The sequence below is a fragment of the Galeopterus variegatus genome, unplaced genomic scaffold, assembly GCF_000696425.1.
Source record: "Galeopterus variegatus unplaced genomic scaffold, G_variegatus-3.0.2 Scaffold210, whole genome shotgun sequence".
Classification (NCBI taxonomy): Eukaryota; Metazoa; Chordata; class Mammalia; order Dermoptera; family Cynocephalidae; genus Galeopterus; species Galeopterus variegatus.
In genome coordinates, this window is record NW_007726321.1 from 261,151 (window position 1) to 276,580 (window position 15,430).

A 15,430-nucleotide genomic window follows, 5' to 3' on the forward strand; every position below is an offset into this window, starting at 1 on the left:
CGGGGGGACGGGGGCGCCGGGCGGGCCGCGGGCGGCGGGGTCCGGGCCCTGCGCGGCGGTTCCAGCCCTCTGGGCGCGGTCCTCCTGAGCCCAGCGCCCCCGCACCCCGGCTCTCGATCCGACCACCCTGCGCACGGGGGCGACCTGCAGCCCTGCGCGCGCCCGGAGTCCCGGGGGTGCTGCGCCGGCCTCCGACGACCCGGTCCTGTGGAGCCGAAATGGGCAATTGCGAATAAATGACTTGTGGCTGTTGCTGTCAACTCTTCCACCCGCTGTCTGCTTGTTTTGACCACGAGGAAGGGAGTTCCCCAAAGTTAGGAGAGGGGCTTGTTTGGAGTCTGGTGCTGTTTTGTTTTGTTTTGAAGGAGAACTCGGGCCAGGCTGAGCACTGAGTAGCTGGGTCTGCTAGCTCGCAAGGGACCAGACACCAAGTGCCTTGTAGGGTTTCCAGCTGCGCCAGGGCCACCAGAGGGTGTTTCAGGAACAGAAACTTGAGGTTGTGGTCTTCCTCCCAGCGGGCAGGGAGCTGCTACCCTGGTTAGCAGGGACCTGAGATCAGAGTGTCTGCTTCACAACATCTCCGAAGTGCTGAATAATAGCTCTCAGCGAAATTAGCAGGGTGGAGAGGGAGAGAAGGGCTTCCCCACAGATGCAGAGGACTAAGTTGCTGAGGGGGTGGGTTTGGGCGGGGTGCACCCAGGCTGGTAGGAGGCCCTAGGACATTTTGCAAACAAAAGCAGCTGACTTTGGAGGCTGCTGATACAAAGAGGGAACCGGAACTGCTGGGTGGGGTGCGCCTGCCAGTCACCCAGGGAGGCAGAAGGGATAGTGTCAGGATCCAGAGATGCATTCGCTCTCCCTGCCCTGGTGTCAGACAACACAGCCACCTACCCACACAGGGAGATCTGCCAACTTAGCTAGTAAGTGCACTGCTCGCACTCCTCAGTCTCACTCTACTGTGACATTTTGACGGGGCAGCCCTGAACAAGACTTATTTCTTATGAGCACATACTAGTGCATGCTTTGAGGTGTGTTCTGTATCTTCCAGTCCGTTCCTGAGAACGTAAGGCTTGTCTGGGGCCTCGTTTTAGAAAGCCCTTCACAGGATTCAGGTGGCGTCCCTTTGGCTCCAGCACCTTCACCCTGACTGGACCACCGTATTTCCAGTTTCCTGGTCCGCAGATATCGATATTTGCTCTTTCTTTTTTACTTCCCTTTCTTAAAATGTGGTTTTCATAACACAGAATACAGGTACATGGAATGGTAAAAGCCTCTTTTCCTATAAGCCCTCTCCCCCACCCAGTGCTTTTCTGGACAGAATTTGACAGCTCTCCTCCTTGTCTTACTGCTGAACCTGCAAGAGTCTCTCATACAGTCTCTGCCTTTAAAAGATTTTCTCCTGGCTTTCTCTGCTGGCTGTGTTTTCTGGCTGTTCTTTCTTTACCTCTAGCTTTCTCAGTTTCTTGTCGTGTGTCGCTATGGGGTGTGTGCAGATGAGCACAGGATGTTCGTGTTCCCTGAAAAAAGTCTTGCATGTTCCCTGTAAAAAGTTTGCTAATGGTCTGGTTCTTTCCCTCCATGAGCTACATGACCAGGAGCAGTTTCCTTCCCCAGAGTAGGTTTTCTTGTGGTGAGTGTAGCCCGGTGTCAGGGCAGGAGCCCTGCTTCAGCGCTGGACAGAAGAAGGGATGGTAGGGATGGTAGGGAGGGCTTTCGAGCGCAAGCGCCTGGAAGCCCCTCAGTGGAGCTGTGTGGAGGAACTTGTAGGAACTCCCTCAGGGCCCCAGAAGGAGCTGTTGTCTGTCACACCTGGGGGAGAGCCCAGGCAGTGAGCCACATCGCAACCAGAGCTGGTGGGCCAGGACACACATGTCATCACAAGACAGCCTGGAAAACCTTTGTAAGGCACCCTTCGCCAGTCAGGACAACTGCAGGTCTTGCCTGAGGGGACTGGCCTGTCCCATGTGCAGAAGGCCAGGGCAGGAGTGACATCAGTGGTGCCGTGCGGCTTGGCGTCCACGCTCCAGTCCCATGTGCCTGGCAAGAGAGCCAGTGTGATTCCCCCCCCAGCTCCATGAGGCTTTTGCCGCCCCCATACCCACCGCCCCCAGCTGCTTCATTCAGCTGAGAAGCTGCTCAGCACCAGTCCTGGGGCAGACGCAGGCAGGAACTTCTGGTGGGAGTAATGTGCCCCGCTCGCGGCTGCTAGCTCAGCACACTGGGGTGGCGGTCACTGAAAACTAGGCCTCGAACCAGGCCCCACCAAGTGGACACTTCATTCTGCCTCCTGCTCTTCAGGGGCTGGGACATGGAGATAGTCAGGTTTCCCCGCAGGTGGGGCCGGTTTCCTCTTGTGCTCTCCCTGCATCCTGCTGGTTGAGGACAGGGCCTTGCTCGTGTGACCTGGCCTTCTGTTTGGTTTTTAACAGGTTGATTGGGAGAGAACTCACATACCTTATAATTTGCTCACTTAAAGTGTATTGCTCAGTGGTATGTAGTGTGTTCACAGAGTTATGCAGCCATTGCCACAATTTCAGACCGTTCTCATCACCCCACAAAGAGACACAGTCCTCTTTTCCGTCCTGCGGCCCCAGCTTGTCTGCATGCAGTGCCCATCAGTTCTTTGCTCTGTTTCACGGCTGAGCGTCACCCCATGGTGTGTGTGTGTGCCACCCTGTGCTTTTCTGTCCACCTGCTGTGGGCACCTTGCGTACTTTGCACTTCTTGCTGCTGTAGACACCCATGCACCATCGGATCCCCTCTTCAGACCATCTTGCCAGCACCTTCCTCCGGTGATTGGGTCAAGTCAGAGGCCTCCCTGGCTGTTAGGCTAATGAGATCCTGGGGACCAGTGATGGGCTCGGCCCTGGGAGGACTGGCTGGGGCACTAAGGGGTGAGTGTCTCCTTTGCAAACCTGCATGCGGTTCCTGGTGAAACCTCACCCTGCTCGGGTGAGGTAAGTGACAAGCAAGCGACCTTTTTACTCTGCAGGAAAAGGCCTCTTGGGAACTTTTCATCTCCAGACAGGTCTCAGGTCTTAGGATGACTCTTGCCTTCTCTCCTGTGCAAAATTTAACATGAGCAAGACTAGCCAGGTGTTGGCTCCACCCATGTAGGAAGAGAAGGGGCCCTGGGTTGGACAGCAGGAAGGACTTGAGATGCCCCCGTGGCTGGCCTTGCCTGAAGCTCTCGGTCTTCCTCATTGCAAAACAGACCTTTTCTTGAGAAGGAGACGGAAATCTCTTGATGGCACAGAGAACTCTGGCCTATAATTTAGCTGAGTCATCTATAAATTAAGGAACATTCTCACGTCCCCTCTGTCCAATACAGCTCCTTGTCCCCACCCCCTGGCCCAACCTGCAGAGTGCAGCCAGGGAAAAGTAAAGCTGTGCACACCCCGATTTCCTGCAGCCTATGAAGTAGCCATCTTTCTGTCTGGGCCAGCTGCCCATCCTTAAGCTGGCACTGGCCTTGGGACTGGGGGGCTCTGTCTTGGTGTCCAGTGTCCCAGGCACCTCACTGTGGCTGAACTTCCCCCATGGCCCTCCTCATGAAGTTGGATCGAGGCTGTCCTGTGATTGTGTTCCTTTCCTTCTTTTTGCTCTTCGCTGGGAGTTTTTGTGCCCCGTGTTCCTGCTGACTAGTTTTCCTCCCACCTGAGCAAGGTGTGTGCACTTGCAGAGAGAGGCGACTATGAACACCAGCTGGAGGACGTGTGTGAGCGGGCTGGGTGGGGGGCTGGGGCACACACAGGGACCACTGGGGTGTTGTGTCTGGCCATATATTCTCAGGACACAGTTATCTCCAGGGGATGGTGCCAAGAGCTTAGAGCCCACGGGGAGCCTCAGGTGCTCCAAGTGTGTGACTGGGACCTGAGCCAATGTGCTCAGTGGTCATGAGCCTAAGCACAGCCCCTCGTGTCATGAACTGCACTCAGAGGGAGCAGGAGCCCCCTCCTGCCTTCCCTTCAGGATGCTGTCCTGAGGCTGGTGACTCTCACCCAGCCCAGGGTGTGTTGCCACCTGGCTAGCTGCTCCCTGTTCCATCCAACAAGTCCAGAGTTCCCTGGGCTGGGCAGTTTCCTTTTCCACATTGTTGGTGATTTTACTCCCCGAAGCTTAGCACCTGGGGAGCTTCTGGAGGCTGTCCCCTGCCCTCTGATCCTGCAGAGGTATTCCTGGGCTGGGCAGTTTCCTTTTCCACATTGTTGGTGATTTTACTCCCCAAAGCTTAGCACCTGGGGAGCTTCTGGAGGCTGTCCCCTGCCCTCTGATCCTGCAGAGGTATTGTTACCAGCACATGATGAGCCTGGCAAGACAGAGTCCTGGCCACCTGCCCCAGTGAGAGTTCTTTTTGGGATGATGCCACAGGGCCAGCTCACATGTTGGGCAGCCACAGCCACTGCTCTGCCAGCCTCGAGGATACAGCAGGACCTGCTGCTGGGAGCGGACCTGGCCGCCCTTTAGCCAGATGGAGCCTGTCCAGCTGGTGGGCCTTGGGCACAAGAGTGACCCATCCAGAAATGCGGACAGAAGTGGGGCAGCTGCCCTGTAGATCCCATATGTGCTGGAGCATGAGAAGGGGCTGGGCCACTGGCCATCCCTCAGGCCTATGTCCCCTACAGGTTCTGCGGGGAGTGCCTCCAACCCTGCCTGCAGGTGCCATCCCCCCTGTGCCCGCTCTGCCGCCTGCCCTTCGACCCCAAGAAGGTAGACAAGGCCACCCACGTGGAAAAGCAACTCTCATCCTACAAGGCGCCCTGCCGGGGCTGCAACAAGAAGGTACCTGCCCCATGGCCTCCTGGGGTCGGGGGGAGGTTCTTCGAGTGGGGTGGCTTCAGTCCATGAGTTCTGCTTTCCAGCAGGGGGATGGGTGCCTGAGCTGCCTCCCTTTCCTGTCAATTAACGGTCTCTGCTTCTGCATGAGGAAGCCTGCCCAGTCTCCCTCCTCCTGTCATGTCTCACTTCCCTGTCGTGACATCTGAGACCCAGGGGAAGGCCCCGATGGTAAGGCACTGTCAGAGCGCCTGGCCCAGGCACTGGGTCCCATGTGAGTGTGGTTGATACAGGGACCTAGGGCTGAGCTGAAACCCCTGGATGCAGCTCACCACTCATGGTACCTCACATGCTGGCTGCCACACAAGTGGAACTGTGGGGGCAGAGTGAGGACGGCCCTGGGGCTCTGAGGTGCAAGGCAGGGCCACAGGGCTACAGAGACACCGGCGCTACCACACCCAAATCAGCACCCCCAGGCCCTATGGTTTGTGCTGGAGCTCAGCAGCCCCCCATCCTGCCCTCTGGCACCCACCTGCACCCCACACCCCTCACTGCACAGTGGGGAGACCCCTGGTGTTTGTCCCTGTGCTTCAACTGCTACTGGTGGGACAAGTGGGTAGGAATTTACTTTGAACTTGTGTTTTCAGACCTTGCCCCATCTCGGGTTAGGAGCTCTGCCAGTTTAGCGAGTAGAAGCAGCCCCTCGCTGCTCCATCCTGATGGCTAAAGGTCTAGACGTCCAGGATCTGCCTTGAGTCCTGGCGGGCTGAGGCTGGGCTGCCGTGGCCTCCTCCACCCTTGGGTGCCTCCTGGGCTCTTCCCTGGTCAGACTCTATCCCCGAGGCAAAGATCAGTCTGCTCAGTTTTGCATGTGAAGGGGTCTATAACAGAATGCCTGAAACTGAGCAATTTATAAAGAAACAAAATTTACTTACGGTTTTGGAGGCTGGGAAGTCCAAGGCTGTGGGGCACCTCTGGTGAGGGCCTTCTTCCTGGACTCTTTCTTCACAGGACTCTAGAGAGTCTGTGGAGATATGCTGCTTATCCGATGGCAAGAATGGCATGCACAAGCATGTGTTCACGTGTTTCCTTATAAAGCCCCCGTCTACACCCACGATAACTACTCCATGAAGGGGTTAATCCATTCATGAGGGCAGAGCCCTCATGATCCAGTCACCTCCTAAAGCCTCACCTCTCCACACTGCCACCATGGGGATCCTGCTCCCACGCGTGCTTTGCAGAGACAGGCAGCAGGACCCACCCTTCTCTAACGTGGGTCTTGAGAGTGCGGCTGCACCTCCCGCTTGCCCGCCCAGGTGTGCAGGGCTGTCCGTGTCCACGGGGCTGGTGTCCAGAGGGACCCTTGGCAATCACCCCTGGAGGAACTTCTTGGGCGCCTGCCAGTCTTGGGGCCTGGTACCCTGGACACCAGGGTTGCAGCGTGGCCGGGGATGGTGCCCTGTAGTCCCTGAAGCAGCTGTCCCACCCTGCCCCTTGCTGCTTCCCCAGTTCTGTGGAATATTTATCCCCAGCCTCATGGCACTTGCTAAGTGGAAGGACTTTGTGGTGTCCACCCCCAGGGAGGGTCAGCTGTGCCTCTTCCTTCTGCCGGGTCATTCCGTCTCTGCCCCATTCCCTGTCTCCAGGCCAGATTTCTGACCCTGACCAGATCTTCCCATGTGACTCAGGTTTGTTGTGTTGTGTTTTTTACACCTGGTAAAGAGTTCTGTCAAAAGATGTTTGTCTAAAAGGGTTATTTCTGTTGGTTCCCATTAGGAGGTGTGGTTTTTCCCTAATCAACACCATCCCTTTCCCTCCCTGAAGTGCTCTTTCCCGTGGCAGCTCTCTCTGGACAGAGACTCGCAGGCAGCAACTGGTGCTGGCCCATCTGGAGCGGCTGGTGGCTGGGCGCCTGCTCCATGCACCAGAGCCTGAGGCCTGCAGCCACATTGCTGCTGTGTGCAGCTCAGCAGTGGGTCTCTGGGACCCTGAGCCTGTGGTTCCTTCATTTGGCATCTTTTCTCCATCTGGGTCACTCCAAAGCCATGCACATGGGCTGCTGCCTGGGGCCTTTGAACATTTAGGAGTAGGAGGGACTGGCCCTGCTGCAGGTGACAGGACGTGAGCTTGTCCTTCCCTCATCCTGGGTGACTGAGGCCCTGCCTGCCTCCTCTTAAGGTGACACTGGCCAAGATGAGGGTGCACGCCTCTTCCTGTCTGAAGGTCCAGGAGCAGATGGCCCACTGTCCCAAGTTCATCCCCGTGGTGCCCACGTCCCAGCCCATCCCCAGGTAGGCAGCCCGGCTGCGGCGCAGGGGGCAGAGGCCTTGGTCCGCCTCATTTCCTCCTCATTCTGGGAGTGGGCAGAGTGCCGCCCTGTCTCTAAGGAGGTTGGGGAGCTGCCCAGGGGGCTGGGCCCACTCTGGGGATATCCTGGCCATCCTGCTGAAAGGCATGCCACCCAGGGACAGGGATGCCTCAAGTGTCAGGAGCCAAGATGAGGGCTCAGGCCAGACCCAGGCGCCACCTCCTAGCAGGTGGGATGGGCTGAGCCAGCTCCGCCCAGGACAGGTGGCAACACAGCCCCTCCCTCTGGCTTGCCACAGCCTGCTTGCCCAGCTGTGTTGGGTGAAGGAGCAGATGGGGTTACTTAGGAGGCAAGTGGCACTCCCCCAGCAGTCAAACCAGAGTGTGCAGGGCTGGGAGGGGAAGGTGCCCTGCCAGGTCTCCTTCCTGCCTGCCCAGAGTCCACAGAGGGCTGGGAAGGCTGGGGCCATGGCTGTGTGAGTGAGGCAAGGTGGGCAGTGCCCCTTGGGCCCCAGAGCGGCCACTCACTCTCCCCACTACCCACCGCCGCCAGCAACATCCCCAACAGGTCCACCTTCGCCTGCCCTTACTGCGGCGCCCGCAACCTGGACCAGCCGGAGCTGGTGAAGCACTGCGTGGAGAGCCACCGTGGTGACCCCAACCGTGTGGTGAGCGCTGCGCATGGGCCCACCTTCACCCCACTTTGGGGGGCCATGGGGGGCAGCATGCCCAGCCTGAGAGCCTGCTCCCTGCAAGTCCAGGGGTACTCGAGTCACAAGGGGCCTCCCGGGACCCTCAGGATGGTGACTCAGTGCCTCAAGAGCACCTGGTGAGAGCCGGTGAGTGTCAGCATGTCGGGGTGAATAACACCCATGACACAGGAGGCACGTCTCAGGCAGTTGAGGCCTGAGCTCCATGTGCCTTAGGGTCCCAGGCTGGGGTCCATGGGCAAGGACCCCAGTCCCGCTGTGCTGAGCTGCCCCACAGTGTGGCTTGACCCCAGTGCCTTGTGTTCCAGGTGTGCCCCATCTGCTCGGCGATGCCCTGGGGCGACCCCAGCTACAAGAGCGCCAACTTCCTGCAGCACCTGCTGCACCGGCACAAATTCTCCTATGACACCTTTGTGGTGGGTGTCTTGCCTCCCTATCCTCCTCATCTGTGTCTGCTCGTGTCCTCAACCAGCCCTAGGGTCCTAAGGTTCAGGGAAAGGTGGGAACCCAGAAGCTCACTTTAGCCCCTGGGAAGCCGCCTTCAGGGGGTGCTGATGGTGGCCAAGTCTGAGTAGCCACTGGAGGGAGCCCGGGAGCCCAGGCCCCTTTGCTGTGCTGGTCCCTCGCCCACCCACCCCCAGAGCATCTGTGAGGAGGCGCCTCTGCCCTCGGTGGCCTCAGGGACAGAGAGGCCCTTCAGGGCTTCCTTCCAGGTGGTTTCTGGAGAAGAGCCAGGGGACCGTCATCACCTGTGACACCCTTCGGCTCTGCGTCCCCAACCTGCAGTGGGTGAGGGAGTGTACTCAGCCCCAGGCTGACCCTGGCCCAGACCCTTGCCGCTGGTGTGGCCTCTCCCTGCCCAGCCCTGTCTGTTGCTGTCCCTGCCGCCTCCAGCCCCTGGCCGCCCAGGGCTGTTTGTGGGACTGCTCATGCCAGGGTCCTTGTTGCTGGGGCATGGAGCTCTCTGGCTTACCTCCTCATCTCAGAAACCCCAGTTCTTACAGTCGGAGGTGAGAAGACAGCCGTCCCACACCTACTTGGCACATGGGTGCCGGGCACATGGTCACTGGCCACAGGTGTCTGCAGACTGCTGGGCCACGCATGGCAGAGGCTCTGGCCTGCGCTTGAGGACCTAGCCTAAGACAAGAACTTGGGGAAAGCCCCATTACAGTCACGACATGGACAGTGCTTTAACCTCCCCACAGAGATGGTGCAGGTCCCTGTCCTAGGCCCTGACCTGGGTTGTGCTGGGAAATGGAGACTGGAAGTGATAAGTGGATCTGTTTGTGGTGACAGGGTAGAGGAGGTGTCCCGGTGCTGGGGGCCAGGGCTCATCTGGGCTCTCACGTCCCCGGCCCATCTCCACTTCCTGTCTTCCAGGACTACAGCATCGATGAGGAAGCTGCCTTCCAGGCCGCCCTGGCCCTGTCTCTCTCTGAGAACTGAAGGAGGCCGCCCAGCTGCCAGCCTGAGCCTCGGAGGATGCACCGTGCACCAGCCGTGTACCAGGCAAGCCTCACCGCACCAGGTGGAGTCTCCACTCGTGCACGAGGAGAGCCACTGCTGGCTGTCCCTCTGCCGTCAGGGCAGGGCCACCTGTGGTCCTGGGTCATTTGGTGCTTCAGGCTGATCAGGGGGCTGAGCAGGCGGCCTCACGGGGCAGGTGCTGGCCCATGGGGACTTAGAGCCGTCAGCCATCTCCTCAAAGCCATGATGTCCTCCTCATGTGGAGAAGGGACAGTCGGTGCCCCACGCTGCGCCCCGCAGGCCCTGTTGTCGCAATGAGAGCTGGGGAGAGGAGCCCAGGCCGCCACCCAGCGCCGCCCCCACCCACACCTGGCAGCGCTTCCACCTTGCGCATTTGGTACTGGCTTTTGTGATACTTAGGAATCCTGGCATTTTCTATATTATCCAGTGTGACGATCTTTTCACGTTTTTTAGAGCAAAGACAATGCAGCTACTCTTCATACTGCAGTATCTGTGTTTGACTAGGAACAATAGTATTTTTATGAAACATTTACAGAATTATATTTTTTAAAAAAACAATCAAAAACAAGCAGTGTGGGACCAATGCAAGGAGGGAGGGAGATGGGTGGCGGCCAGAACAGTCAAGCCAAGGTCCCCACCGCTGTCAGCTCTCGTGGTTTGTTGGTTTCTCTTTGATGCTATCCAGGAAGAAATCCCAGCAGCCTGGCCACGTGCTGTGGCTGCTTCCGCAGACGCAGGGTGGCCCTCCTCCCACCAGGGTACTGGCCTCGGCCCACTGTCACCTCCCAGAGCTGACCATGTCCTGCCTCGGGCAGGAGCGCCCCCCAGTGGTAGCAGAGCTGGGGTCTGGGCAGGGGCCTACTTGGCGGTGGGTTGGGCCAGAAAGCACCTGTCAAAACTCTTCTGTTCATGGCATAAATTATTGCTGTCTTTTAAAAAAGTTTAAATAAAATGTTTCAGAGCATCTATGGCAGCCTTGGCGGTGGGTTTTATTCTGCAGATATTCACAGCGGAGGGTTCTGGGGAGTCCCTGGGCCCTTTCTCTACGTCCTAGGTCCTCAGGTGTGTTTCTTCGTCAGGGCCTTACGCCAGGCGTGCAGCCTGCTGGGGCCCTGGTGTGTGCCCTTAGCCAGAGCCTCACACCTCTGGAGAGCACATGGGCCTTTCAGATGCTGGCACCGGACCCTTCTCCTTCTGAAATGTCCACACGTGCAGGGCGTCCTTGCTTTTTGCTGGCCTGGGGCTTGGACTCCTGGGTTGGTTTCTGGACATCCTGGGTGTTAGACTGGCTGCTTGTGGCTCTCCAAGGGGCCACCATCAGAACCTCAGAGTCCCTGTTCTCCAGATCACCAAGGGCCAGTCATCGTGGAGGGCTTCCATTGCGGCCTTGCCCCTCCCTTGCGCTGGAGCAGGTCGCTTCCAGAGGCAGGTCTCTGTTCTGGGTGACTCATTCTAAGGGAAGGTGGGCGTCTGGAGCTTTAGAGCCATAGCATGGGCCAGACGAGCAGAAGCTCCACCAGCTGTAACTTGAGGGGAGACTGGTTACGGGGCCACTCTTGGACTCCGCCAACAGCGGTGCCTGTGTTTGGGGCACAGTGGACAATGCCAGGTCCTGGGGAGCAGCAGAGCCTGCCCTCCCCCATGGCCTCCCTGGAGGCCAATGACACAGCACCTCCCAGGGAGCTGACCCACCCTGATCTGTCCATGTGGGCCCATGTCCCATGCCCAACTAGGCCGAGAGCCCCCAGAGCAGGGCGGGACCTGGCCGCGTGTGTCCACCATCTAGGCAGCCATCCATTGCCACCTTTCAGGCCTGCCCCCACCTGCCTATGGTGAGGCAGGGGGCCATCACAGGGCATGACCGCGATGCCCGCAAGGCCTGGGGCAGCTTTGGGGCCCTGTCTCGGCAGGTCCTGGCCTCCACAGCTCCCCTCCACCTGCCGCCCACCCTTGGGGAAATGACACCTGAGCTTCTCTGCGTCACTTGCGGAGGCTGCAGCACCTGCCGAGTCACTGGGAGGCTCCTCAGCACCGTGGGCCCAGGAGCCCGCCACACCCCAGGAGAAGGGGGAGTGGGCAGGTTGCCAAGCTGCAGGTCAGTGGGGCTGTGCAGCACGGACGTGCCCAGGGCTCCACGCTGCCTCCCATGCTTCCTGGTCCATATCTGGGCTCCAGTCAGATACCCCCCGACTCTGCATTGTCCTCAGCTCTGAGGAGTCCTCTCCCAGGACCTCTACCCTGGGACTATACTGCAGCTGGCAAGGCACCCATGGGGGCTCGGGACTGGGCCAGGTGTCAGGGACACTGGACCTGGGGTAGAGCTAGAGAAGGAAAAACAGTCCCCTGAGTGGGGCCCCCTCATGCTTGTGCTGTTGACGGGAGCAGATTTTTAAGGGACTTTGGCTTCTGACAGGGTCAAGGCAGGAGAGGACCCTTTTGCATGTGTATGTCTCCGTGGCTGGGTCACTGTCCTTAGGGATGATATGGCTGGTGCTGCCCGGGATGAACCATGACCACACACCTGTTCCGTGAAGCAGCCCCCCGAGCTGAAGAGGGAAAACAGGGCATCTGGAGGAGGAGGAGCCGACCTGGGTTTCACAGTGGCCGGCAGCGGAAGCAACTCGGCCAGCTCCCAAACCCCTTCTGCCCTTCTCCAAGCATTTGACCCAGGATAATGTTGTGGACTCCCGCCCCCTCCCCATCTGGGGCCCTAGGCCCCTGCTGCCCCTGATCTGGGGCTGTCTGAGGAAGCCCCCAGCTGCCGCCCTTCAAGGGCCCGGGAATAGATGGATGGCCTATCTTACTCCCCAGGATGCCTGCCAGGTCCCCTGCCCCCTCCCCTAGCTCATATCTGGAGGCCACAGGGGTGGTCACTCCTCCAGGCCCCTCAGCAAGACAACTGGGGAGCCAAGAGCCACAAGACAGCGTCCCATCGAAGTCACCGCCCTGGTCTCGTTCCTTCCTCTGCAGGTCCAAGCAGCTCTTGCATGATTCAGTGTCCAGGAGAATCTCCCCAGGGAGGATGTCAGAGTGACCCCCAGCAGACCCTGCCACGGCAGGCGAGGAAGGCACACCAAGCAGGTGGCCAACAGCCCTCTTTTTACTCTTTAATGAAACCCCAGGTGGAGCCAAATGTCTGAAATCCATAATACTAGTGGGGTTGTCCCAAGGAGAATGGGGAGGCCAGGCCCTTCACCTCTGTGGCCGCATTTGCCTCCTCTGGGTGTTGCTCACATGGCTAGAAATAAGCCACAGTCCCTTAAGCCGAAGAGTCAAGGGAGGGGGCTCCCCAAGCCACACACAAATCACAGCAGCAGGAGCCAAGATGGCACCAGTTCCTAGCAGGTTTCCCACTACATGGGCTGGGTGTGGAGCCTGCATGGCTCAGACACAGACCCACCCCCTCTAGGCAGTGAGTCCCAGGAGCTTGGGTCTCCCTCCCACCCTGAGTCTGCGAGGATCAAGGATCGGACAGAACAGCACAGACCCACCTGGGCCTTGTCCTCCAGGAGCCTGGGCTCCTGTGCCCTGAGGGGTCCAGAGGCAGTCAGGGGCCCAACTCGTGGCAACATGCCTTCAGTTACTCAACAGCGTGGGAAGCAAGCACCTCACTTCCTAGAAAGCACCTCCAGGTCACCGGACTCCTGAGTCAGGGGGCAGCAGGACGAGGCCCGACGAGGCAGGATGAGGCAGGACGCCAAGAGCATGAAGGGCCCCTGGCCCCAGGCCAAGCTCCCAAGAAACTGCCTGTAATGCTCAGCCCAGGTATCAGGAGCCGTGACCGGAGGTCTGGGCACTCCTTAACAGCAGCAGAGCAGACACGGCCGAGTCTCTGCTGGAACTACAGGTGTGCACAGGGGCCTGCCCTAAAATCACTAACAAACAGGTCTTCCAGCTGCACCTCGTCCATCCAGGTGGGCCTGGCACACCTGGCCACAGCAGCCTCATCCTGTGTAATGGCTGAGGCACACTGGGTGATGCTCAGCTTTCGTCTGGAGCACGGCCACCTCATCTTAGGCTCACAAGGCCCTGGGGACATAGGCAGGAGTCCCTGCTCCTGTGTCATGGATGAAGAAAGAAATTCGGAGAAACTGCCTTAAATCCCCTAATGGGATTGAGGGCTGAACAGGGCCAGCACTCGCCGTGTGGGCCCAGCCCTCACTCTTCCCACTCGGCAGCACACCTGAAAACCCCAGGGGCATCTGTGGGGGACCCAGAACGCCTCTGCCCAGAAGTGGGAGGTCAGCCTCTGCTGGGGGAGAAACACCTGGGTAGAGCCCACCCCCAGTCAAGAGACCACTGTGGCACCTCCTTCTGTAACTCTAAGATACCAGGCTTTATCCTCTCTGTCCCCTCCTAAACACACTCTTGGGGAAAGAGGCTTAAAGTCATTCACAACCAGGTGTCAAAGACTGAGAAGGTCCAAAGGCACTTTAACAAAGAGCCTAAGGAAGGCATCGTGAACAGCAGACTGTGAAAGAGCCTAGGACAGACTCTGCAGGGCCAGAGGACAGACTCCCAGTCGCATCCCGCTCCGAGACCTGAGAAGCTGGGCTGGTCATCTCTCTATTGAGCCATTGCCAGGCTCTGGGGGGATGGCACCTGGAAGAGCAGCTTGTCACTGATAGAAAGCGGTCTTCAACCACAAGGGCAGGTATTGGTGGTCTCATAATTCTAACTAGGGCTGTTCTCCTACTGCCTCTGTGGTCTGACCTGCAGCAATTCTGGAGGGCGCTGGAGCCACTGCCTAGGGCCAGAGCTGCTGAGGCCCCCTGTGAGTCTGGCCTACTGCCCTGACCCGGCCCAGGCACAAGAGCATCCTGCTGAATGTGGGCACCAGCGTGAGGCCAGCAGACAAGGTGCTTTGGACCCATCGGACCCGCTGCCGGCTCCTTTGGGATGTGCCTTGAAGGGACTCCAGGTCCTCCTGTACATCTGTGGTCAGCCTGCCCCAATCCTGGCCTCACATTAATAGGAGCCTGGGCACCAGGGTGGCTCATGCCTGGTCCTGGGCCTGTTCTGGCTGGCAGGGCTCAGGGTCCCTTGAGCAAAGCTGTGCGGAGGTTTGAGCCACTGAGACATGCCTCCCTCCTGCCGGCCGCGGAGGAAAGGCTGTGCTTGGTTGGTCTTTGTCCCCCTTGTGGCTGGACGAGATAAGCACAACGTGCTGAGGGACACCGAGAGAGAGACGGAGAGAACATTCCCAGTGGAGACGTTCTGCCCTGTGACAGAGTGCCACACGGCCCTTGGGCTCATCAGGATGGTGCTGTGGGCCCACCCTATGGACTCCTGTCTTGACCTCGGACTCCCCCACTGATGTATGACCTCCCTGTCACACAGGAACAGCACCTGTGACTTTGCACAAGCACATGCACCCATGCACACAGTGCCTCGCTGCTGGGACCCCTGCTCGGTTCTCATCTCTCCTGCCCAGCCCCAAGGACCCCCTCCTCAACATCCAGCATCACTTTCTCTGCCACGTCCACCCTTGCATGTCTCACTGTCTGATACACCATGTGTGACACCGCCTTTCAGGACCCCTATGCCTCTCAGGACCCCTGTGTCACACAGAGTGTGTCCACAGTTTAAGGACCACTATTGCCTCAAACATTCAGGTCTCAAAATGGTGTGAGCAGCTTATGGTAGTAACTGCCCTTCACTGAGGGTGACCAAGCACTATTACTCCACTCATTGTAGAACGTACCCCAAAAGTACAAAAATATACACATAAAAGGGATAAAAATATCAACATAAATGAAACTGTTACAATTTCTTACTGATCCCGTAATCTGACCTACGGCTTGGGGTTTGCACCCTACTAGAAACCCACTCTTTGTCTACCTGATGGAGGCAGACCAGAGGGGCCCGGCTGCCTGGCCACAGCCAGCTGTCCTCCCCGAGGTCCTAGACGCCGAAGGGAGAAAGCCAGGACCTCAGTCGCCTGCAGATCCTGCTCTGGGTCAGAGAGGGGCCATTCTAGGAGGATGGTGGGAAGCACGTTTCCTACTGCAGGGGCAGCAGGGGCAGGTTTAACCCCCAGAGCAAAGCATACAGTATTGAAGACAGAAGGACACAGAGCAGACGGGGAGAGCTGCTCTCCCTCCCTGGCGCCTCACGTGTGGGGACAGTGCAGGCGCTGAGGCTTTCCT

The 15,430-nt window shown here is 58.6% G+C and overlaps 2 protein-coding genes across 2 annotated transcripts in view; both read left to right on the forward strand.

Annotated features, from left to right (window-relative positions):
* Window positions 1-4,255: 4,255 nt before the first annotated feature.
* On the forward strand, window positions 4,256-10,249 carry RNF166 (ring finger protein 166). The gene is made up of 5 exons (XM_008565878.1): window positions 4,256-4,782; window positions 6,955-7,067; window positions 7,637-7,751; window positions 8,102-8,209; window positions 9,174-10,249. The coding sequence occupies exons 2-5, from the start codon at window positions 6,970-6,972 to the stop codon at window positions 9,237-9,239; spliced, it is 387 nt and encodes a 128-aa protein (XP_008564100.1). The 5' UTR covers window positions 4,256-4,782; window positions 6,955-6,969; the 3' UTR covers window positions 9,240-10,249.
* SNAI3 (snail family zinc finger 3) overlaps window positions 9,575-15,430 on the forward strand; it is a 14,887-nt gene continuing 9,031 nt past the window's right edge. Inside the window, exons 1-3 of the mRNA XM_008565882.1 lie at window positions 9,575-9,657; window positions 9,967-10,039; window positions 11,015-11,191. Of these exons, the coding sequence (XP_008564104.1) occupies window positions 9,575-9,657; window positions 9,967-10,039; window positions 11,015-11,191 (333 nt within the window). The remainder of the gene's footprint in view (window positions 9,658-9,966; window positions 10,040-11,014; window positions 11,192-15,430) is intronic.